The sequence below is a fragment of the Gaeumannomyces tritici genome, assembly GCF_000145635.1.
Source record: "Gaeumannomyces tritici R3-111a-1 unplaced genomic scaffold supercont2.2, whole genome shotgun sequence".
Classification (NCBI taxonomy): domain Eukaryota; kingdom Fungi; phylum Ascomycota; class Sordariomycetes; order Magnaporthales; family Magnaporthaceae; genus Gaeumannomyces; species Gaeumannomyces tritici.
The window spans coordinates 327,324-349,587 of record NW_008804546.1 but is presented as its reverse complement, the minus strand read 5'-3'; the positions used below and the strand labels follow the sequence as shown (position 1 = coordinate 349,587).

The following is a 22,264-nucleotide window of genomic DNA, read 5'->3' as shown; positions in this document are numbered from 1 at the left end:
GTAAGTGGAGAGGCGGGGGTTAGGGTCGTGGCCAATGCGGGCGCCCAAGTGCCAGCGGGCTGGCTCGCCAAGCTTGACCATTCTCCCTGAGACCGAGGCAGCTCGAGAAGCTGTGAAACGACGGCCACAAACAACAGGCAATTACGACGGGTGTGGGTCTCTATCGCCAGGCCAATCGACCATGTCATAACGGGCCATCCTCGGAAACCATGTCGAACAGATACGGCGGATCCTCCCGCAACGGCAACGGATACGGCAACTTTGGACGGCGCTCCCAGGACGACCGCGAGGGCGGGGACTACGACCCATACGGCGATAGCTACGGGAGCAGCGGCAGCGGCGGAGGAGGAGGAGGCGGAGGAGGTGGCGGCGGAGGAGGTGGCGGCGGGAACAGATATGGCGACGACGACTATGGTGGCGGCGGCGGCAGCAAGTACGGAGATGACCGCTACACCGAATCCCCAAGGAGCCAGATGAGCGCCCGAGCCGCTCCCCCGCCCGCGCCCCCGCCGGCGTCCCGCTACAATGTGCCCCCGCCGCGGCCGAGCCAGCAGCGCAGCGGAGGAGGCGGAGGCGGAGGTGGAGGTGGAGCCGGAGCCGGATACGAGTCGAGTGCGGAGCGGCAGATCGCGCAGGTGCTGGAGCACATCAAGAAGGACTGGCCGGCCATGTGCCAGACGGACTGCGTCCCCGTGCAGCTGGCACTGCAGCTGCTGGATAGCAGTTCGGTCGGGCGGGCGCACGAGTACCGCAACTTCCAGAACACGCACCGTTACCTACAAGACTCGCTCAAGAACATCGTCCACGACTACCACCAGGGCTTCAACAGCTCCATCGGCACGTTCCACAAGATCCAGGGCAGCATCCAGGCCTCGCAGAAGAAGGTGCGCGGCCTCAAGGAATCGCTGGCCGCCGCCAAGGTCAGCCTGTGCACGACCGACCCGGAGCTCAAGAAGCTATACAACTCGTCGCAGATGTACGACGACCTGCTGCAGGCCCTGGGCGAGGTCGATGAGCTGCGCCAGGTGCCCGACCAGCTCGAGGCCCGCATCTCTGAGAAGCGCTTCCTGACGGCGGTCGAGGTGCTGCAGACGGCCCTGCGCAAGCTGACCAAGCCCGAGCTCGACGGAATCGGCGCCCTGGTCGACCTGCGCAGCTACCTGGCCAACCAGGAGACGGCCCTGATGGACATACTTGTCGAGGAGCTGCACGAGCACCTGTACCTCAAGTCCCCCTATTGCCAGGAGAGGTGGCAGAACCTGGCCAAGTCCCAGGGCTCCTTCAGCGAGGCTTTCGCCGAGAACAGTAACCTGGCTCCCTTCCTCGGCGTTCTCGATACCATGGACCTCGATCGCGCCGTGCAGGAGGATCCGGGGCGGAACCCCGAGGCCGACACGTTCTACTACATCTCGCTAGTCATCGAATCGCTCAACAAGCTCGGCCGTCTCGAGACGGCCGTCGATACGCTGAAGCAGCGTCTGCCGGTTGAGCTATTCTCTATCGTCAACGAGACCATCAACGAAGTCGACCAGAAGCACCCGAGCTCGCTTAGAGGTGGCTCTACGGGCCCCCAGGGGCTCCACGTCTACGGCAATCGCGAGACACAGCTCAGGGCCGACGTCATCCATGACCTGCTGTGGACCCTCTACGGCAAGTTTGAGGCCATAGCCGAGGGCCACAGGGTCCTCCATGAGTACATCAAGTCACTCATCCGCCGCGAGGGCGCAGGCAACAACATCGCTCTTCTTGGGAGTTTCAAGGAGCTCTGGAACCTGTACCAGAACGAGCTCCGGTCTCTCCTCCACAGCTACGTTACGACCGACGCGGACGTTTACCAGTTCAACTCTCCGAGACCTGGGGCAACGTCAGACGGCACCTCCAAGACGAGGCAGGACTTCTTCAAGTTTTCTAATTCGGATGTCAAGTCTACCGAGATGACGACCGAGTACGATGAGCTGGACGGCATTATCCGTGCCGCTGTTCCGGGCCTGACCAGCGCCGGCCGCAAGCCGGGCGACAAGAAGCAGCAGCAGCAGGGCGTGGGGCGTGGCGATGCCGGCAAGCGCAGCACCGGCATAGGCGGGTTCGAGGGCAACAGCCGACAGAGTGGCGACGTCCACAAATCGCTAGTTGAGCCCAGCGTCTTCAACATGAGCCTCCTACTACCCCCGACCCTAGTTTTTCTGCAGCGGCTCAAGGGCATAGTGCCGCCCGGGTCGGATCTGGCGACGAGTACTCTGACGTCGTTTCTGGATAACTTCCTGGTCAACGTGTTCCAGCCCCAGCTGGACGAGACGCTGGGCAAGCTGAGCGACACAGTCTTTGGCGAGTCGGACTCGTTCCAGCAAGACCCGGACTGGAGCCTGGTGGCGCGGCGCCCGGTGTTCAAGGGAGCCACGGCATTCTTCGCCATAGTGACGGCCTTCTGCCGCATGCTGGGCACGATCCCACACGACCAGGCGCTCAGCACCCTGATTATCGGGCAGATGATGCGCTACTACGACCGCTGCTTAGGCTGGTACCAGGCGCTGGTGGCAAAGACGGAGGAGGACGCCAATGTCGAGCGGCAAACGCTGCGCGTGTCCGCCGTAATGGCCACACAGTCGTCCGAGATTCTCGAAACAATGAAGCAGCTTTGGACGGCCGAGGGCGGCGTCGAGGCCAACGCGGGCCTCCTGGGCAAGGAGATCGCGCTGTTGGTCGAGCGTACCAACGAGAAGCGACTCGAGATGGGCGACATCATCTCGGACCGCGACACCATCTCATCGCTCTGCCTGCTCTACACGAGCATGAAGTGGCTGGCCGCAAAGGTTGTGGGCCTGCGCCACATCACCAAGAGCGACGCCGATTCGTCCAACAACCTGCCCAAGCAGCAGGGCGGCCGGCGATGGACGCTTTACAACGACCCGTCCAAGGCGACGACGGAGCACGGGCCCGTCTACCTCCCCATGACGCAGGAGACTGTCAAGTAAGCTTCAGCTGTTCTGGGGCGGCTTTCTGGCCTGAGCGATGATATAATGGGAACGCTAGCTAACTTTCTTCACTAGCTCCTTCGACAATATCGTCGCGTCATACGAGGAGCTCGCGGCCACGGCGCTGCTGACGCTTCACATGGAGGTGCGGTGTCGCATCGTGTACTCGCTGCGGACGGCGCTGTCGCCCGACACGGCACCCTACCTGCTGGATCAGGAGGTCACGGAGCCGGACCCGCAGATCATCTCGCTCAACGGCGAGCTGGTGGCGTACGACGAGACGACGGCGCGGTTCCTGCGCGAGCGCGAGGTCTCGTTTGTGCGCCAGGGGCTGGGCCTGCTCATCAACTCGTACCTGGTCGGCAACGCCCCGCTCGTGTCGCCCATGAACTCCAAGGGCTGCGGCCGCATGCGGCTCAACATCCTGGTGCTGCAGCAGAACCTCAAGAACATCGAGGAGGGCGTCAGCCTCTCGCGCGCAGACGACTACTTCTCCCTGTTCGAGGCCGGACCCGACGCCATCGTCGAGAGGGCCAAGGCGGACGCCGCCGCCGCGCCGGTCGGGGAGGATGGCGCCGCCGCCACCGGGGGCGGTGGTCACCGCTTCTCTTACGACGAGCTCAAGGCCCTCGTCGAGCTCTGCTTCAGTGAGCAGCTGTCAAACCCAGAGCGCGGCATCGCCAGCGCCGCCAAGAGGCAAATGGCCGACAAGATGCTGGCCCTCAGCGAGCAGATGTGGCAGACGTGAGGAGAATCTAGCCACTGGGTTCTCCTGTCCCTTGGCCTATTGTTACGATCTTTGGTATGATATCCGGCGCCGCGGTCTTTTTTTCAATTCCCAGACTTTTCCTTTCAGTTCTCCTAGTTTTAGTCCTATCTATATCACCTAGAGTTGTGTTCTGGGACGCTTGGTTTCATCGTACAGCGAATCATAAAATGCATCTTCTCTTCGCCCCCATTTTGGCATCCACGTTTACTTTCTGTAGGTCAGGTCAGGGGTAATGGTAAGGATGAACAAGGAAACGCGCATGTTTGCATTTGTGAAACGTGGTCGCCGCATGGGCGTAAATATTCTACCTCTCTCCTCCCGTTCCGTTCCTCCCACTTCCTTGTTTCAAGGCACGGTGGTCGTACAGCTCAGCAGGTAGATGCGCTGACCCGTACATGTGCATCAATTTCTGATCCGCCCCCGTTTCGTACCGCTGCGCCGCCTCCATCTTGCACAGCCTCCAGACCTCAATGTCCACCTCGTGGGGGTGCGGCGTGGATCCCTCAAGGTAGAGCTTTACTGTGGTGATTTCATGATACTCACCTGGCCTGTCTGTCGCGTGTATACTCGTCAGACCAAGAGCTTGTCCGGTTTGCTCTCGCCCCTTCGAGGCCTCTTGGCTTTCTATGACTAAGGGGGATGATGAGAAGTAGCCACTAGATGCCATCACGAGGGGTTATGCTATCTTGAATACGAGGGGAAGGAGGCCCGAAGGAAGTCCCAGTGACGAGGTTATTGTGAGTTTATACATGATATATGCACCATGCAATATAGAGACGAGGTGCTTAGGTGGAATGACAGGATAGAAAGGAGAAAACAATCAAGAGTTGGAATGTCTGAGGGTCGGCCTCACAACTGGGACCTTGTTCGATGAACAAGCAATTCGACCAAAATAGATCTAGATACGTACTGGTAGCTAGGTATCATTTGAGGCAGGCACCGCAGCTGCGTTATCAGCGACTACTGATGGAAACATGGGGAGACTTCCGTGGTTGGGTCTTGTCAGCTCTTGAACGGCAGTTCACCCCGCGCTGTTTGGCGGCGGAGGGTGGGGCCAATCCGAGTGACACCACCAACAACCAGCGCGATTGCCTGGCTCCACCCCACCTTGTCCTAAGACGGCGAGAGAAGGCAGGAACATGGGGGCACGGGAAGGCACGCTGGAGGAGAAAGGCGACTGCAAGACACGAACAGGCGGGAAACTGCCGTCTAAACGGTTCGGGCGGTACAGAGCAGCCTAGTGGCCTTGGCCAGCTCCACGACCCCCAACCATGTTCAGCCGCAGACTGACTTCCGGGCGGACCCTGCTTCAGCCGACGACATCAGTCAACGTGTAATTCAGTAATTGTATCATTAGGCCGTCTTTGGCTCGAGCCTATTCCGCCATTGCCTCACCAGGAGCCCGCATCTAGCGCGCTTGGCGCTCCCGTCGAGGCGACCCTCCAGTCCCTCTGCTCTTCTCCATCCACCTTGACACTCATTTGGAACTGCTTCGCCGTCGGCTTCCGTGTCGCACAGCCCGTGTGAACATCGCAACAATGTCGATTGCTTCGCTCAACGCGCTGAAGCGCAGGGCGCTGCCCCTGCTCTTCGTCCTCGTCTTCTTTGCGTTCCTCCTACACCACAACCGACCGAGGCTGCCACGCACCAGCTCGTGGCAGGTAACTCCCAGCAGTAGCAGCAGCAGCAGCCGGTCCCGTGCTGGCGGAGGCCAATTCAGCTGGGCCAACGTCCCGCTTCACTACCCCGTGCCACCCGAGTCGATGCGTCGGCTGCCTGACACGACTGGCCGCCAAATGCCGCGTATCCAGCACGTCTTTTCCAAGGAGACAGCCGCCGACCGAAAGGTCCGTCTGGAAAGGCTCGCTCTCGTCAAGAGCAACTTCACCCACGCCTGGAATGGCTACAAACTGCATGCCTGGATGAGTGACGAGGTCCGCCCTATCTCGGGCGGTGCCCACAACCCCTTTGGCGGCTGGGCTGCCACCTTGGTAGATGCGCTCGACACACTCTGGATCATGGGCATGAAGTCCGAGTTCGACGAGGCCGTGCGTGCTATTGACCAGATCGACTTCAGCTCCAGCACCCTCGAAGAGATCAATGTTTTCGAGACCACGATCCGCTACATGGGCGGCTTCCTCGCTGCCTACGACATTAGCGGCGGGCGGTCCCCCTCGCTGCTGCGCAAGGCCATCGAGCTGGGCGACATGCTCTACATCGCCTTCGACACGCCTAACCATTTGCCCATCACCCGCTGGAGGCTCAACGAACTGAAGCAGGCCCGGACCGGGGGGAGTGGCCCGGCCCAGGTTGCTCCTCCGGGTCTTCTGGTAGCCGAGATCGGTTCCTTGACTCTCGAGTTTACACGCCTAAGCCAGCTCTCGGGCGACCCCAAATACTTTGATGCCGTCCAGCGCGTCATGGAGGTCTTTGCGGACGAACAAGACAAGACTCATCTGCCCGGACTGTGGCCTGTGGTTGTAAACGCCGAAAAGCCCGACTTCACTGGCGATGGGTGGTTTACAATTGGCGGTATGGCCGACAGCACATATGAGTATCTTCCAAAGGTAAGCTTTTTTCAGTATAGCCCGCGCCTTCTTGATCAAGGTGTGGGCCATCAAGCCCCCTTCTATTGCCCCTGACTTAGATATGCATGTGACAAACCAAGACACTTGCTGATTCTCCGCCGCTGATACACAACAGCAATACCTCCTTCTCAATGGCGGTTCCCTGATGTACCGCGATCTCTACGTCAAGGCCATCGCTGCCATGAAGCGCAACATCTTCTTCCGCCCGCGCACTAAGAGCTCGTCCCAGATGTTGATGCCCGGCGATGCCCGGGCTGACGGCTCGAGACACTGGTCGAAGGTTGAGCAGGAATCGGTAGTCCAGCACTTGGGCTGTTTCGCCGGCGGCATGGTGGGCCTCGCCGCTCGCGCCCTCGACCTCCCCGGCGACATAGACGTAGCCAGACAGCTGGTTGAGGGCTGCCTGTGGTCCTACGAGACAGCACCATCAGGTTTCATGCCCGAGGTTATGCACGTTACGCGCTGCCCCCGCAACGGCCCCTGTGCGTGGGACGAGACCGAATGGCACACGGGTATCAAGGAGCGTGCTAAAGCGGCACCTGGTGCTAACGTCGCCGAGACCATTCGTCAGCAGCGTTTGTCGCCAGGAGTAGTGAGCGTGGATGATCGCCGCTACATCCTACGTCCCGAGGCGATCGAGAGCATCTTCATTCTCTACCGCCTAACGGGCGAACAGGCGTTGGCTGACAGGGGATGGTCCATGTTTGAGAACATTGTGCAACAGACACAGACCGATGTTGCTCACGCGGCGTTGGCAGACTGCACCGCCCCCGAGCCGTCGTCGACCCGCACCGACAGCATGGAGAGCTTCTGGCTCGCAGAGACGCTCAAGTATTTCTATCTTTTGTACTCGACCCCCGATGTCGTCAGTCTAGACGAGTACGTCCTGAACACCGAGGCGCACCCTCTGCGGAGGCCTTTGTGAGCAGGAAGCTACTCAGTACGAGTATCAAAACGCTCAGTATCCTTATTTGATCCGGTTCTGCTCACGATTGCCGCCAGGGCTGCCGTTCCGGGAAGGAGGGGGTGGTAGGCAAAGGAATTGATCAAATTTACCCCACTCGAGAGATATCCTAAAATACCCTCATGTATGCCTCCCTTGCTGTGCCAACCTGACTGTGGCGGGCTTGGCTGCACTAGCGTCGCCAACCACCGGACGCCCCCAAGGCGTCGATGCCAGCTAATTTCAGCTAACTCCCCAGACGGCACAGCCCGCTGCGGCACTGAATCCTTCGTCTGCGACTGTGGCCAATCACCTAAGCGCGCTCGCTTAGAATTGTTGATGATGGTCGGCCTCCTGAGGATCTTTTGGTTTCAAGCGGCTGACTCGACCCGCCCATCGCCAGCACTTTTTTGTAGCGTTACACAAAGTGCGCATGATCAGGAAAGCCCAGCCTGACCCTCCTTGTCCCGTGCGGTGGTATTGCACGTCGCCGCCCGTTCATCTCGTATCTCCTCCTCTTCTCGCCTTCCATAATCAAATCAGCCTCCCCTTCATGTTGATCATGTTTCGCTGCCGCGGACTCGCCGTCGCGGGCCTCGCGCTCCTGTTGTCGGCCGTCGTGGCCCAGAGGACGGTGCAGGAGGCCGTCTGGAATGTCCCAAGCGGCAAGGCAAAGGACTTGAGCCAGACGTTCCAGCTTGGACAGCTCGTCCCCCTGTCGTGGAACGCGTACAATGGCACCGTCTGCGACCTATGGCTCACAACTTGGGACCCTAACGATCCGCGTTACGAGTATCGTATAAATGGTGAGTTGTTTCGTCTCTTTGTCAACCGTCTCGTCTTGGATGGTCACTGCTGGGTTAAGAAGACTGGCTACCGTGTCCCGAGAGAGGTGGGAAGATAGGGTCGATGTGAATAGAGGCTGAAATTATCGCCCGCGGCAGAGAACGTCGACCTCCGCAGGAACGGCAACATGAACTGGAGGGTCCCGACTCTCGGCCATACCATAGAAATGGCCAAGCAGACGGCCAAATTCGTGCTGCGGTTCAAGCCCCCCTCCCCGTCGGGCGTCTTCAAGTCCAACGAGCCCGAGCTGAGCAGCCCGGGCTTCCTCCTGATCATGGGCGACCTGTCGACGGCGACCTCGGCCTCCTCCTCGACGTCCACCTCGAGCTCGTCCACGCTGTCCACGGAAGCCGGCGCCGTTGCGACACCCGCAAAGACGCCGAGCTCGACGCCGACGCCGACGCCGACGCCGACCCCCGAGCCGCCGGCGGCCGGCATCTCGGGCGCGGCAATAGGCGGCATCGCGGCGGGGGCGATCGCCGGCCTGGCCGCCGCGTCGGTCCTGGTCTGGCTGTTCATATTCCGCGCCCGGAAAAAGCGCGCGGCCGCCGCCGCCGCTTCTGCCGAAAACGCAACATATGCGGGCGCGCCGTCGAAGGAGGGGGAGCTCGAGGGCGGCAGCAGCGCCTACGGGTCGCCGCCACAGCAGCACAAGCCGTACGAGGCGCCGGGCGATTATGCGCGGCACGAGGCGCCGGGGGATTCGTACGCCGGCGGGGGCGGGTACGTGGGCGGGCACCAGTACCAGTCTTGGGAGCTGGATGGGAGTGAGCGGCGATAGTGCCGGGGGAAAACGGAGGGGGCGAGGTGAGGGAGTCGGGTGCCCAGGTAGGCAAACCTGATTTGCTGGCTTTGCTCCAGTCCCTTCGTGAATGCGCCATCTTTTCTTTTACCGACGTTTAGACAGCCAGGAGTACGGATGGAGCGCATGATAGACATCATTTGCATATTTGAAATTTTAGGTTGGTGTAATCACTATGTTGGGTGAAAACATGCATCATACCCTGCATTGGTGCCCGCACGATAAATCTGGATAGCCCTCGTGTCCAAGTGTCTTTTTTATATTAGATGCTGTAAATAGTTGCCTTTTCCCCAGCTGTCTATCATGATATGAAAGCAAAGACATCAGTTTACATGGCCGTCACTTAGATGCATAATCGCCACTATGTACGGTAGTCACCGTTAATAGTCCTACCAATCAACATCCACGTTAGCTATGCTCGGCTGTCACACGTGCCACGTCAAGAAAAAAAAAGGGACACTTACACATATTCGTGGCTGAAATCGCAGGTCCAGTAGGTCGCCTCGGCGGACCCGGTGCCCAGCCGGACAAGGATCTCAAGGTCCTCGAGCTGCAGGATCTCTGCGGCGCGGACCTCATCAACCTGCTCGGGCTCGCCATTCACCAGCAGCTTGAGCTCGGCGGTGCCGTCTGTGGGCACGAAGGAAACGCTAGTCCTGTCGGGGGCGATGTTGGAGTCGGCCTCGGGCGCAGCGGCGGCGGCGTCGGGCGCGCCGGGCTCCGAGACGAGCGCGTAGCCCGTGGCGCATAGGATGCGGCCCCAGTTGGCGTCCTTGCCGTACAGGGCCGTCTTGACGAGCGGGGAGCGCGCGATGGTGCTGGCGACCTTGCGGGCGGCCTCCTCGGTCGCGGCGTCGACGACGCGGACCGTGACGAACTTGGTGGCGCCTTCGCCGTCGCGCACGATGAGCTTGGCTAGGTCGGCGGCGAAGGCGGCCAGCACGTCGCGGAAGCGGGCGTAGTCGGGCGAGGCTTCGTCGGCGACCTCGCGGCCGCCGCCGGCGCCGTTGGCGAGCAGGGCGACCGTGTCGTTGGTCGAGGTGTCGCCGTCGATGGTGATGCTGTTGAAGGAGCGGTCGGCGGCGTGGCGCAGGGCGGCGGGCAGCAGGGCAGGGGCGACGGGGGCGTCGGTGGCGATGACGCCCAGCAGTGTGGCCATGTTTGGGTGGATCATGCCGGCGCCCTTTATCATGCCGGCCATGCGGTACTCGACGCCGGGCGACGAGGGCAGGTGGAAGGTGCGCGACGCGAGCTTGGGGAAGGTGTCGGTGGTGCAGATGGCGCGCGCGCAGGCGAGCCAGTGGTCGTGGGACGCGCCCAGGGCGCCCGCGGCGGCGGGGACCTTGTCGAGGATGCGCTTGATGGGCAAGCGCTGGCCGATGACGCCGGTGCTCATGACGAGGGTGCCGTCATCGCCGCCCAAGGCGCGGTCGGCTTCGCGCGCCATGGCGGCCGCGTCCTCGAGCCCGCCCTTGCCCGTGACGGCGTTGGCGCAGCCCGAGTTGACGATGACGCCCGCGACGCCGGCGTTACCCTTGCGCCGCAGCAGGTCGCGGCTGAAGGTCACGGGCGCCGCCTGGAACCGGTTCTTGGTGAAGACGGCGGCGGCGGCGCACGGCACGTCCGACGCCAGCAGGGCCAGGTCGGGCTTGGTCTTGTTGCCCGGCTTGACGCCCACCACGATGCCCGACGCCCGGAAGGCCCGCGGGTAGGTGCCGCTCGAGGGCACGTACTTCTTCTTGGAGGGCGGGATGGCGTCGGCCGAGGCGGCCGAGTATAAGCGCACCTGCTGCTGCTGCCGCCGCTGTCCAGCCTGTCGGGCGAGCTGGCCCAGCCGGCCCAGGGCCGCTGCCGTAGACCGCGAAGCCTGCGAGGTCATGGCTTTATCTAGGGAGATGGGCAATCGAATTGCGACAGGCAGCCAGGCCACAATGGATGCGAATTGGCTCGACCAGTCTTATGCCACGGTGGGATATAAAGTTGATATAATGCAATGGGTCGAGTCACTGTAAGGATAAAAATAGTGGGTCGAGGCCACCATCGTCGACACCTGCCCCAGACGAGCGCCCTGGCGGCCACCACCCGCAAACAAGCACAGAACCCCTCACCAGCCAGGAGCCCAATGCCAATTGAGTCACTGCGAGACTTGCCGAGGGCGCGCCCTTTCAGTTTTCCATCTCTTCCACTCACCTGCCGCGGCACCAAGGTACGTGCAGACCGAATATGGAAAATGGCGACTACAAGTGGAGTTGAGAGCTCAACTGGCCAAAACCCACTCCCATCCACTGACAGCTGGCCTACCCCTTACCCCCACCCAGACGGCTGCCAGGGCCCCACACAAGCTCCATTCCAGCCTGCCTGAAAAGGGCGTGGCCAGTTTTTGATTTCTTCCACTCCTTTCTAAGAAATCCTTTTCTCTCATTGCCATTTCTCCAACCGAGAAAATGACACGCTTCAATTCGACCGGGTCAACGTCACCCGCAGCACCGCCTGCTGTGACCGTCCCGCGCTCTCTTCCTCAACACCAGCTGCCTGAAACAAACACGCGCTAGACACCATTCTACCGCTGCTGCTCTTCATTTGCTCCCCTCTCTTGATTCCTGTCCGCCAGCAGCCCTACGCTCAAGACTCCTCAAGACTCTGTAGCTGGCTGGAAACGCAGCTGCATCTGAGCACACAAAAAAAAAAAAAAAAGCAGAGCTCAAGGCCATCCCCAGGTACTGCCGACCACGCTTGCGACCCTTCTTCGGTCCGTCCCGGACGAGAGACGTTAGCATGTCGGGTCTGATGGACAACTTCTGGGCCGCGCCGCCTATTGCTCGGTACGTTTGACCACACATACTGCCGGCAACACGCCCGTCCTCGTCCTCCGTTGCTAACTTGCTCTTCGCTCCACCCAGGACGTTAGCCGCGGCCGTCTTCGTGACCTCGGTCGGGGTCAGACTCCTCGGCGTCATCCCCGGTGGATGGATCTACTTCGACCCGTACCACCTCGTAATGATCCCTCCTCAGATCTGGCGCCTCGCTACCAACTTTTTGCTCAGCGGTCCGCAGCTGGGCATCGTCCTCGATCCGTACTTTCTGTTCTCCTACGTCAAGCAACTTGAGACCTCCAATCCCAAGTTCTCGAGGAAGGAGGATGTCGTCTGGTACCTGACGACCGTGTCTGTCATGATCATGGTAGGTTTTGTCCGCACACTTTCGGTGGTTTATGATGCTTGCCTTGACCATGATTTGTTTTTGCTCTCCCCAACATACACCTCATATATCTGCCCGGATAGTGCATTGCCTCTACTGCTATCACGGTTCCTGGAAATGAGGAAGATCACCCCTGCATCTCGGCCGACCCGTCATTCGCATACCTCTTTAGGGTCGGTCGTGGTGTAGGCATGGTGGGATGTCTTTATGGATGGCTTGGGCCGAGATATACTCTACCTCGCTCAGGTGGTTTTTAAGCTCCCTACATATCTTCAACCTTGTCTATTTTTCTACCTGGCTATTGGGCTCGGATAACAGTTTCGCTAACTGAAACTCTTTCCTCACCTGCTCAGGGGCTCAACTACCTGTCTGGCACCCATGCGCCATTTTGTCTCCAGGGCCTCGTTCTTGCCTTGGCATACACAGGCACCCAAGACCAGCGGGGTCAGCAGGCCAGTTTCTTCTTCCTGTCCATCCCTGCGCAGCTGGTGCCCTATGCCATGCTGTTCGCGACGCTGGTCATGGCTGGGCCCGATCAGCTCTTCATTCAGATGTGCGGTCTTGTCGCGGCCCACCTTCACGACTTCCTGTTCCGCATCTGGCCTGAGTTTGGCGGCGGCAGGAACATCCTGTCCACTCCGGCATTCATGTCGCGTTTGATTCAGACGGCGCAAGTTGAGCGGAGGTCGTACGGCACGGCGCAGTTCGGAGGAGGGTCTGGGAGGACGACCGGGTCCTCTGCTGGCAGTGGCCCTCTTCCCGACTCGTGGAAAACTCGGGGAGCTGGCCACCGGCTGGGCTGAGTCCGATCTTTAATGTCTGTTGGTTCTTGGTCCTAGAATCATGCATTACTGTTGGCCTTATCCACAGCCTTGATTGCTTGCTAGACAGAGCGAGCAATGAGAATTCATGAGCTTGAGTCCCACCGCCAATACTCCGTAAGAACTTTTTTTTTTCGGACGAGACGATCACAGTTCATATACAAACCCCAGTTCACATGCGCATTCGTGGGCACCACACATGTTGCCAAGGATTTCTGCCTGCCTACGTTGGTCTTGGGCTAAGGTATAGTGAAGAAGCGAGCACAGAGGGCATTTTGGCACCATCCGTTCGCCTGGAGACAAACAGCCCCTGGCCCTCACGAGTTCGTACCCGTGGTACGTAGAGTGCAAGCAAGGCATCAATGCTTATTGTCCATTGGATTGGGACCACCACAGCGCATTTCACACGCCGACAGCACGCGCGACCAAGACTCTCGGCATGCACATAGGCGACCTCAAGAAACCAAACTCATCGGCACGTCCTGTGCTCATCCATTTCATTAAAATGCAACAGCCTAGGTGTTGGGGCCAGACGAAGCTTCCTGCTACACGTCGCCCATGCCCCATGTGCCTTGTGGCGCCAAATGTTCACCGCCAAAGTCGTCGTAGCCTCCCAAACGCCAGGTTTTACCGTAGTAAAAGGGGTATGAAACAATACACTAAGATGAAAATCATGGGGGAGATAATACCCCGAAAAGCAAACCCCTCCCAGTTCGTTCCCTCACTTTTTTTTTACTTTTTCTTCCGTTCTTTCATGGCGTCGCTGTGCCATCCCCCGTTTGGTACTTTATATCGTGTCCTATTCTTTCCTCTTTCCCTCGACTTCTAGTAGTTGGGCTCATATCCTGCCCGCGGCGAAGAGCGGGTGGTGCGCGGAGGGGGAGACTGGGACTGTGGCTCCGGCACACCTTGCTGCTGACGCATCTGGCGGCGGTGCTGAAAATTATGGTCAAGCGGGCCGGTGATAACGCTCGGCTCATCGTCGACGGGCGTCGCCTCCTGCAGGCTGATCTGGGGCGGCGAGTACTTCTTTGGCACGCGGATCCTTGGCACCGAGGGCAGGACGAGGGACGGGATCTTGGCCTGGGGCGGCGGCGGCGGCGGCATGTTGTTGGGGTCGATGGTGCGCTGTTCCCGGTGTGACAAGGAGGCGGATGATGTCGACGCCCTCGGTGGTGGTCCCGCGGGTGGTGGTGGCAGATTCAGACCAGCGGCTAGCCTGTCGTCGGATCCGGCCAGGTACTGCCGCAGGGCATACGCCTCGCCTGGCGTCGGTCCTGATACCGGGACTGCCGGGGTTGTCGTCGAGCTGGAACTTTTTGTGGAGCGAGGCTTGCCCGGCGGCGGGGCCGCCAGGACTATTGGCTCGGGGGTGCCACGTGGTGGCGTGCTGCGTGGCTGGACAGCGGCGGCGGCGGCTGCTGCGCGGCTTGGGTGCTGGTGCTGGAGCTGGAGCTGCTGCTGTAGAGGTGAGGGGTGTTGTTGTTGCTGTTGTTGCTGTGAGGTTGATGTGTTGCGCGAGCCCCTAGAGTCGGTGCTATTAGGACGCTGCGACTGGATGCTCGTGATGGCGGAGCGTGGGATGTAGGCTGGGTGGGCGGGCAGAGCGCCTCCAGCAGGGTATACGCCAAACTTTTGTGCGACCTGCTGCTGCTTCTCGTACTGGTCGTAATAGTCGCTGTTGCTGGTGTACCGTCCGCTGTCGCCGCCGTTGGGGTCGTAGGGGTTGAGCGACGTCAGGCTGTACTCTCTCTTGTGATCCATGGTGTACCCCCCGCGGATGCTGCTTCCATGAGCGGCCAGGTCCGCCCCGAGGAAGCCGCCGCCACCGCTGCCGAGGCCGCCACCGTTGACTGCCAGAGCAGCGACAGAGCCACCCCCGTTGGGGGTGTCGTTGTTGCCAGCGCGGCGGGCGTCCTCGGCCTTGATGCGGCGCTGCTTGCGCCAGTAGACAACAAAGAGAGCGACGCCTCCGAGGAGGAGAAGGGCCGCGCCTATGGCGATGCCAATAATGGTACCCATGCTCATACTCGTACCCGAGGGCGGCGGTGGCCCAGTCTCAAGTTGGGGAGGGTCGGTTGCGTTGACGGCAAAGCGGTTGAAGAGACTAGCTGAAAGGCCGATCAGGTCACCAGCTTTGAGGTTCTGCTGGCAGGCTGCGTCGAGAGCGACCATGACTGTGTTGTATCTTTGTTAGTTTCGCGCGGTTTTCATTATTAGTTGACAAGAATGAAATTAAGGAGGCCTACAGTTGGACAAGAACCACATGTCGGGCACCGTCGCCAGGCACTGGTGGCAGCCCGTCCTGGCCCAGCCGGCCGACATCTTCTTGCCATCGGCGTTGCAGTAGGCGAGCTGTGTGCCGTTGTCGGGAGCAAGATCTCCTACCCTGAGTGCACCTGAGAGAGCACCGCAGTTTTGAGGAATCTGACAAGCAAATGACTTGTTCTGGACTGCTGCTGGGTAGTTGAAAATGCACACGTTGGCGGCGTAGCGCAGGTTGTCTGTTTAGGGATTAGTATCAAAAGCTAGCTAGCCACGAGGGCGGCATGGGCTCGACTAGGAGCACGCTCAACCCTAAAAGTATCGAATGGTAGGCTGGCATTCTTACACAAGTACCAATAGAGGTCTGCCTCGGAGCCGCTGACATGCCTACTTGACTGCAGGCACTCGGTGCACTCCTTGAACTTGAGCCCCTTTACGGTCGAGGTGAAGTCCTGGTCATCGCAGACAATGTCGGAGACGGTCGTCGAGGAAGCGTTCGGGTCGAAGGCGTCGGCGTCGGCGCGGTCGAGGCAGGCCGAGGCGCATGGGGATCCCGGCGCCACCTGCAGCGCCGTCGAGACCGAAAGCAGCGCGGCTGCCACGGCCAGAATCCTTCGTATTGAAGGGATCATGGTTGATTGACTGGAGAAGCAAAGAGCCGGCGGGCGGGCTGAAGTCGAAGGATGATATTGCGAGTCGAGAAGAGTGGTAGGTGGGGGAGGGGGAAGCGAGCTTGGCTTTCACGGATCTCCCATGGCGCAACGTCTGCCTCCCTGGTCCACGATGATCCAAGTTGGTTCTGGGCGTCTGTCTACCGTGAACTTTGCCTGGTCTCGTCGTCCTCACCTCCCGGCTTGGTGGTGGTGGGTAAGATCAGGATCAGGGGACGGTCAAGACGGCAATGGACCCAGAACAGGTTGCATGCGTGAGCGGAGGGATGTGAGTATGTATGTAGACATGTAGGTCTTAATGGATGGATGGGTCTTGGTATGTATGTAAGCCGGCCGAGGGCAAGCGCCCTGTGGTGCGCTGCCGTGGCGCCGTGGCGGCACACGCATGTATTTTCGGGCAATTTAGCGTCGCTGCACAACCTCCGCCTCGCCAATGGCACCCAAGATCCAACCCGAGCGGCGATAGCGGACGTGCAGCCGCTCCCACCCCTGGCTGCCACACCCTCCCCTCTCCCAAGCCGCTGGGGCGAGGAAGGGCGGCGGCCAGAGGGGGAGGCAAGGCGGAACTAGGCCCGAGAGGGAAAGACGCAAGCACTGGCTAGTTCGTGGAATCCTGCAAGCCTCGACTCGCAGCGCGATGTTCCCCGGCCACGCGACCGACCCCCCCGGTCGAGAAGGGCGACATCGCATCCCGCTGCCCCGATAATAGCACGGGAGGTCATCGATCCAGAGTGAGTGGCCAGGGGTTGGCGAGCGGGAGCCAATGAGGGGAGACGAAGACCCAGGCAGACTGTGAGCGAGTCCACCAGTCCAGTGTCCACTGTTCGCTGTCCACCAACGAGGGGATCGGGCAACGCCTGGTGGATGGTGGGTGGTGAAATTCGGGCTTTTGGCGGGCGCGGGAAGCGGGTTGACGGCCAGGCCAACCACCAGCCCGCCCGGGTTGCAGGGCAAACAAAAAATCTCTTCTTTCCCCTCCACCCCGCTAGTCGCTGCCCGTCGTGCCTGCACGCTGCGAGTCGCCGCAGGCCTGTGCGGGCATAGGTGGGGGGAAGGGATTTCCAGCGCGACATTGGAAGCCGGCGCGTAGGTCAGGCCACTCTGGCAGCTGCGACCAGGGCATGGTGGCCTGTGACTGGCCCGACGGGAAGGTGATCTTCGCAGGGGAGGCTCTATTGGGAAAGACACGGCCGGGGTTTTGGGCCGCCCACCAGGCTTGGGGTCCCACAAGCGCCGGCCTACAACGCGACCGCTTGCTGGGATTTGGAAGCGTCAGGGCGGTTGAGCTTCCGCTGGCGCCCCCCCAATAGTGGCCCACGCGACCCAACTCACCGCCAGCCAGCCCGATCCGAGGCCAGTGCCCGACAGCCACGCAGCCGTGCGCTTGCCGGATAGAGCCTCCTCTGACAGGCGCGCGGTACTATTCACAAGTCCAGTGCAGGCACCTGAGGTTATTGGCGCTTTCACATCAGCTGGTGTCCCGAAGGATCAAGCAAGGCTGGACTTGTTGGCTGTTGCCTTGTGAGTTGGTTAATACCTTATTGAAGTACCCACCTGGCTCTAGGTCTGTGGCTTCTGTTCAGACAGACGAGGGCTGTAAAGCCAGCATCGGCACAAACAGCCCCCAATGAAGCCCTCCAAGATGCTGCCATTCTTGCATCGTGTCTTACCTACCCCGACTCGGGAGTAGCGACATCCGGGCCCGTTGTCGCGCTTCCGCAATCGACGGCGACGAGTGCGAATCGAGCACCCGATACAACGGCACCGGCAGTCCGCTCTTGCTGTTAGTAATGGATCCATGTGACGGCAGCGCGCCTTCCCTCTTTGGGCAGCCAGCAAGCCCTTGGCGCGTCCGTCTCCCCGCGGCGGAGATTAGGATGACGAACTGGCCCTCCTGTCGTGCCAAAGATAGAATCGCACGCCAATGAGGTGCCGCCTGGTGGATCCCTGGTGGATCCCAGCCACCCGCTTCGCTGACCGTTGGCCCTCAGTGAGCGAATTCTTGCACCCGACATGGCTCTATTTTTGGTAGCAATTTTTTACTCTACATACTCCAATATACATCGCTGTGAGGGTGACATGGCGGTCGGTGTCAGTGGGGTATGGCGGCATCAAGTATCGAGGTACCAAGACAGCCACGGCAGACACAACAGACACAGTAGCAAAATTGCAGTAGCAATACTTTCCTTGCTCGTTCTGGGTATGTAGCCTGCCATGTCCATCGAATTCCTGGTATCCATGGGCGACAAGGCGCCGTCTAGGCTTAAAACCCAAGGCAACCCGTGCTTCCGCCCCCAAACTTGCTTCTGAAGGTTTTGCGACTGATGCCGCCTCGTTCTTTCACGACTCACCCACTGCCTGTACGCTCTTACATCCGTGGATAGTGTCAGATGGTCGCCGTCCTCGACTCTCTCTCTGTCTTCCCATATCACACGTGTCGCCGGCCCGGCCTATCCCCCGATCGTCCCCACTTTGCTGGACAACGTCCTACCAACAGACGCACCCGCCGAGGCCATCGATTGCCGGCCTGACCCAGTCCTTCGCTTTCCGAGTCGCACCAACATACACAGGACTTCCCTGGGATGGCAAAAAACAAGCCCCCCGGCATATCCTCCAAGGCCATCGACTGGCTTGCGTCGCCCTTGCCTCCTGTCGACCCATTGGCCGCCTGCTCGCACCCTTGGTTACCGCCGACTAGCCAAGCCGTGCTGATGGCACTTTACTTCTCCCGGCTTGGCCGCAGTTTCCTGGCACTTTCTCCCACCCGTTGACTCGCAAATGGGCCGGGTACTCCGGATCCTACCCTGTCTAAGCGGTATGGCATTGGCCATGGTAGCCCGCACGGCAGCCCGAACGCCTGCAGGGGGCTGTAATTTGATATGCCGGGTGTGGGTGCCACCTCCCCCTCTCTTCCCTTTCATAGCGCCCAGGCAAGCACCTATGTGATATGGATTCTCGAGCCAATGACGTGGCTGCCTAGCCTGGCATCAGCGAAGTCAATACATCATCCAAGTCCATAAGAGACTTTTACAAATGGAGATGGCAGAGGGAAGCGTCGTGGCGTTCTCCTGTTCATCTGGCATCCGGAACCTTCCCCAAGGGCTGGGCTAGGCTCAGTAAAATCACGCGAGCACATGGGTCTTGCACAGACGCAACGTGATCGCCGATCACGGCGGTGGTGCAGGTTACCAAGTGTGGCCTGATACCCCCGAGTGCTACGGAGGTAGAAACCCCTTTGGACAAAACACCTGCCTCGTTCTCTCCGGCAGGTCATCATCATGGCGAGACCATTCGGGGCCAAAGCGCGGATAGAAAGCAAGTGGACGTGCAACCTCGGGCTTCATACCTGTGGCACCTTCGCTGGTGACAACGGTGGGCTCGTTGTTTTTCTTGCTCTCGGGTTGCCACTGAGCAATCGGACAGGAAAGTGTGCGTCCAAGTGTCTAGTCCATGTGGCCACCCACAGTCTCACTCGTATCATTGCTACCATGAACATCTCGAGTACCCGGCCAGGTCGGCCACGGTAACTATGATGGCTGGTCCCAACGCTCTCGTCTTTTTTCGTTCGCAGAAGACTACTAAGTAGTATCTTTGCTTAAGGCTAGATTGTCTGGTTAGGGTCAGATGCATCCAGCAGCATCTTTGACTTGCCGAAGCAGGGAAAATTTATGCTGAGTCTCCATTAGGTCGCCCTTTTGAGCTACTTTTCCTTTTTTCCATCGGTCTGCTGTCACTCCAGCATGCTTATCTGGTCTCCATAGCGGGTGAGCACATCTCGAAATGGCAAGCATTGAACCCCAGTCTAACCACTTCTTGCGGGCAGGCGACCTTGGTGGTTTCTCAAGCGGCAGATATACGATCTCTCGATGGATGTCGCCTCTGCTTCCTCAATATGGCTAGCGCCAGCCCGTGGTGCAACCAGAGAATCAAGACCAAACATTGGCCCGAAGCATTCCCGGTCGAGAAGATCAACGTTTTAAATGCCACAAAACCATGTCCTTGCTCGCCCAAAAGGAAGCCCGACCCGGCACCAGACGTCCAACCACTCCTTACGAACCAAGCAGGGCAGCACGCGGATACAGGCTCGGGCAGATCGAGTTAAGAGAGGTTACTCCCGTAGAGTGTGTGTGCCGTTTTTGAAGCAAGGAGAACAAACATGCCAGGTTTCTTGGCGTGTGATTCCCTCGTAAACACGCATTTGAAGCAAGTATGCTGATTGATGTCCTTGAGTAGCACAGCCCACTCAACCAGCGACGACCACCGCCCATCTCGGGTGAAACATGCGGCCTAATTGTGACATGCGTGACGGGCGCCTGCGTCCGGCATATGTGGGACAGAGATGGTATGCCAGAGCCGCTTGCTGGCCACAAAGGCTTGGACACGAGTCGAGACGAGTTTTGGTCTGGTGATGCGACCATGGTCGAGTATGGGAAAATGGACAAGAGGGTGGGGCAAAGGAATGAGCTATGGCCAGGCGACGGCGGCGGGTGATATAAAGGACCCAGATCGAGGAAAACCGCATACCGACGAGTTTACGAGAATTAACCCGGCCGATGGACAAACTGAAGCCATCCCCATCGCTTCAAACCCTCTCACTCACGACAGCGCTTGAGATATCTTCTCTGATTGGCCGACACCGAGTCTCGCCATGCGTCTCATCCTCCTCCTCGGCCTGGTCCTGGCCCTCGGCCTCTCGGCGGCGGCGGAAAAGATCGTCGGCGCCTGGACGATGGCCGGGCTGAACAAGGTGTGCGAGGACCACGTCCCTGTCAACCAGTCGGGCCCGCTGTGCACGTACCAGTTCATGATCGACGAGTCGGCCGAGCCGGCGTTGCCCATGACGTGGTGCACCGTCACGGCGCACAGCCTCGACGAGCAGGGGATCAACAACACCTTTTACGACGTGCCCTGCCGCGAGGGCGGCGTCGCCGGCGTCTACCGCGTCCACAGCCTCTGGCACCGCAGCGGCTTCACCGTCTTCAGCGTCGTCAACGTCACGGGCGGCGTCTACGCCAGCTTCGCCTACCGCGACCGCGACCTCGAGGGCCTCAGGAGGGCGCCGACCAGGACCGAGCCCTCGTACGAGCTCGGCGCCAAGACGCGCCCCTCGGACGAGGACGCTGACATGAACCGGCCGCACCACGGCGAGGGCGACGACTCTGATTCTGGCGGCGGCGGCGGCGGCGGGGGCGGCAGCCGTCGGGCTGCGTCCATAGCCGGAAGGAGACTGTATGCTGGGGGTGGACATGTCGAGGTGGAGGCTTGTGACCCGAACGTGTGGGTTGTGAGGAATCTTTCACGAAGTGAGTCGGCTCGGGTCACTTATCTCTTCTGACAATCCCCCTCATGCGCCCCCTATTCCACTTCCCCGGCGTGGCGTGCTGTTGTGACACTAACCCAACCCCCTCCTCCCCACAATGCAGACGCCCGCCCGGTGGTGCAGACGGTGCTCTTCCGGTTCAACATGGTCCGGTGCGATGAGGTGATCCGCTGCAAGCTCGAAGCCGTGGGCAACAACCCGACGACGGTGGACATCAAGTTTGACAACTTCGCCGACGTGCCCTGCGAGAACAGGACGGGAATCAACGTGTCGTGGGGCTACAAGGCCGACACGGACGGCGGTATCATGACGCTCAAGGATGTGGGCCAGCGCAGGAGGGCCTTCCTCGGCTGGGACAACGTGAACTCGCGCGTCAGGATCGAGGAGGAGGCCTCCGGGGTGTCGGAGGTGTACTGAGCGGAAGGGAGGGGGGCGGAGGGTTGGGTAGGCTTGACTTAGTTGTGCGGAAGCAGAGGGGGCTACGTGTTATGGGGGTGTGCTTGCGTATTGGGTAATATGGATTTTCAACTGTGGCGAACAACGATGGTTGTGACCTTTGGGGGTTCTAGTATTGTGCGCAAGGAGAGTAGGAGTATCTATCTGAGGGAGCCTAAGTAGGGCTATACAGAGAGCAGATCACCCGCACGCCCGTTCCAGCATAATGTATAGGATGAGGAGCCATGATGTGATTGAAATCTACAACCAAGAAAGGGTGGTGAAGATCAGATGGGACGAGAAAAGTTGCGGCGCTGGCTGTATCGGCCTGGTTGTTGATGGTGTCCGTTGGCGGCTCGCTTTTCTGTTAAGTCAGCAATGACAAAACCCTTTGATGGACGTTGGATTTACCTTTGAGACTCTCTCCATCTCAAACAGCCGCCTGGTCACGGCTTCATCATCAGCGCATCAGTCCCTCCTCAGAACGCAGCCTGCGGGGTGCAATAGGTGACACCAAAACCCAACAAATCTGTTCCATGTTTAGAAAGAAACTGTCGGCGGTTAGATTTCTGTCTGTTGGAAACATTATTGATGCTTGCAAGGCGAGGTGCTCAAGTCCTCGCCACAGATCGGC

At 59.9% G+C, this 22,264-nt stretch overlaps 8 protein-coding genes across 8 annotated transcripts; 5 read left to right on the top strand and 3 right to left on the bottom strand.

The window, feature by feature from the left end:
* Positions 1-72: 72 nt before the first annotated feature.
* On the top strand, positions 73-4,047 carry GGTG_02667 (exocyst complex component sec8). The gene is made up of 2 exons (XM_009220442.1): positions 73-2,968; positions 3,048-4,047. Exons 1-2 carry the CDS (start codon positions 210-212, stop codon positions 3,718-3,720), a joined length of 3,432 nt encoding a protein of 1,143 aa, XP_009218706.1. The 5' UTR covers positions 73-209; the 3' UTR covers positions 3,721-4,047.
* Positions 4,048-5,279: 1,232 nt separating this feature from the next.
* On the top strand, positions 5,280-7,254 carry GGTG_02666 (endoplasmic reticulum mannosyl-oligosaccharide 1,2-alpha-mannosidase; the record flags this gene model as incomplete). Its single annotated transcript, XM_009220441.1, has 2 exons — positions 5,280-6,308; positions 6,445-7,254. The coding sequence occupies 2 exons, from the start codon at positions 5,280-5,282 to the stop codon at positions 7,252-7,254; spliced, it is 1,839 nt and encodes a 612-aa protein (XP_009218705.1).
* A 580-nt stretch (positions 7,255-7,834) lies between these two features.
* Positions 7,835-9,115, top strand: GGTG_02665 (hypothetical protein; the record flags this gene model as incomplete). The annotated part of the gene is made up of 2 exons (XM_009220440.1): positions 7,835-8,078; positions 8,217-9,115. The coding sequence occupies 2 exons, from the start codon at positions 7,835-7,837 to the stop codon at positions 8,897-8,899; spliced, it is 927 nt and encodes a 308-aa protein (XP_009218704.1). The 3' UTR covers positions 8,900-9,115.
* GGTG_02664 (hypothetical protein) lies at positions 9,062-11,158 on the bottom strand. Its single transcript, XM_009220439.1, has 2 exons — positions 9,385-11,158; positions 9,062-9,309 (listed from the first exon to the last, which is right to left on the bottom strand). The coding sequence occupies exons 1-2, from the start codon at positions 10,797-10,799 to the stop codon at positions 9,282-9,284; spliced, it is 1,443 nt and encodes a 480-aa protein (XP_009218703.1). The 5' UTR covers positions 10,800-11,158; the 3' UTR covers positions 9,062-9,281.
* A 112-nt stretch (positions 11,159-11,270) lies between these two features.
* On the top strand, positions 11,271-13,886 carry GGTG_02663 (hypothetical protein). Its single transcript, XM_009220438.1, has 3 exons — positions 11,271-11,742; positions 11,821-12,100; positions 12,472-13,886. Exons 1-3 carry the CDS (start codon positions 11,696-11,698, stop codon positions 12,919-12,921), a joined length of 777 nt encoding a protein of 258 aa, XP_009218702.1. The 5' UTR covers positions 11,271-11,695; the 3' UTR covers positions 12,922-13,886.
* GGTG_02662 (hypothetical protein) lies at positions 13,403-16,773 on the bottom strand. Its single transcript, XM_009220437.1, has 3 exons — positions 15,551-16,773; positions 15,189-15,443; positions 13,403-15,116 (listed from the first exon to the last, which is right to left on the bottom strand). Exons 1-3 carry the CDS (start codon positions 15,834-15,836, stop codon positions 13,765-13,767), a joined length of 1,893 nt encoding a protein of 630 aa, XP_009218701.1. The 5' UTR covers positions 15,837-16,773; the 3' UTR covers positions 13,403-13,764.
* An 87-nt stretch (positions 16,774-16,860) lies between these two features.
* GGTG_02661 (hypothetical protein) lies at positions 16,861-17,890 on the bottom strand (the record flags this gene model as incomplete). The annotated part of the gene is made up of 5 exons (XM_009220436.1): positions 16,861-17,047; positions 17,118-17,131; positions 17,208-17,295; positions 17,550-17,656; positions 17,762-17,890. The coding sequence occupies 5 exons, from the start codon at positions 17,888-17,890 to the stop codon at positions 16,861-16,863; spliced, it is 525 nt and encodes a 174-aa protein (XP_009218700.1).
* Positions 17,891-17,916: 26 nt separating this feature from the next.
* Positions 17,917-21,870, top strand: GGTG_02660 (hypothetical protein). The gene is made up of 2 exons (XM_009220435.1): positions 17,917-21,178; positions 21,299-21,870. Exons 1-2 carry the CDS (start codon positions 20,524-20,526, stop codon positions 21,610-21,612), a joined length of 969 nt encoding a protein of 322 aa, XP_009218699.1. The 5' UTR covers positions 17,917-20,523; the 3' UTR covers positions 21,613-21,870.
* The last annotated feature ends 394 nt before the right edge of the window (positions 21,871-22,264 follow it).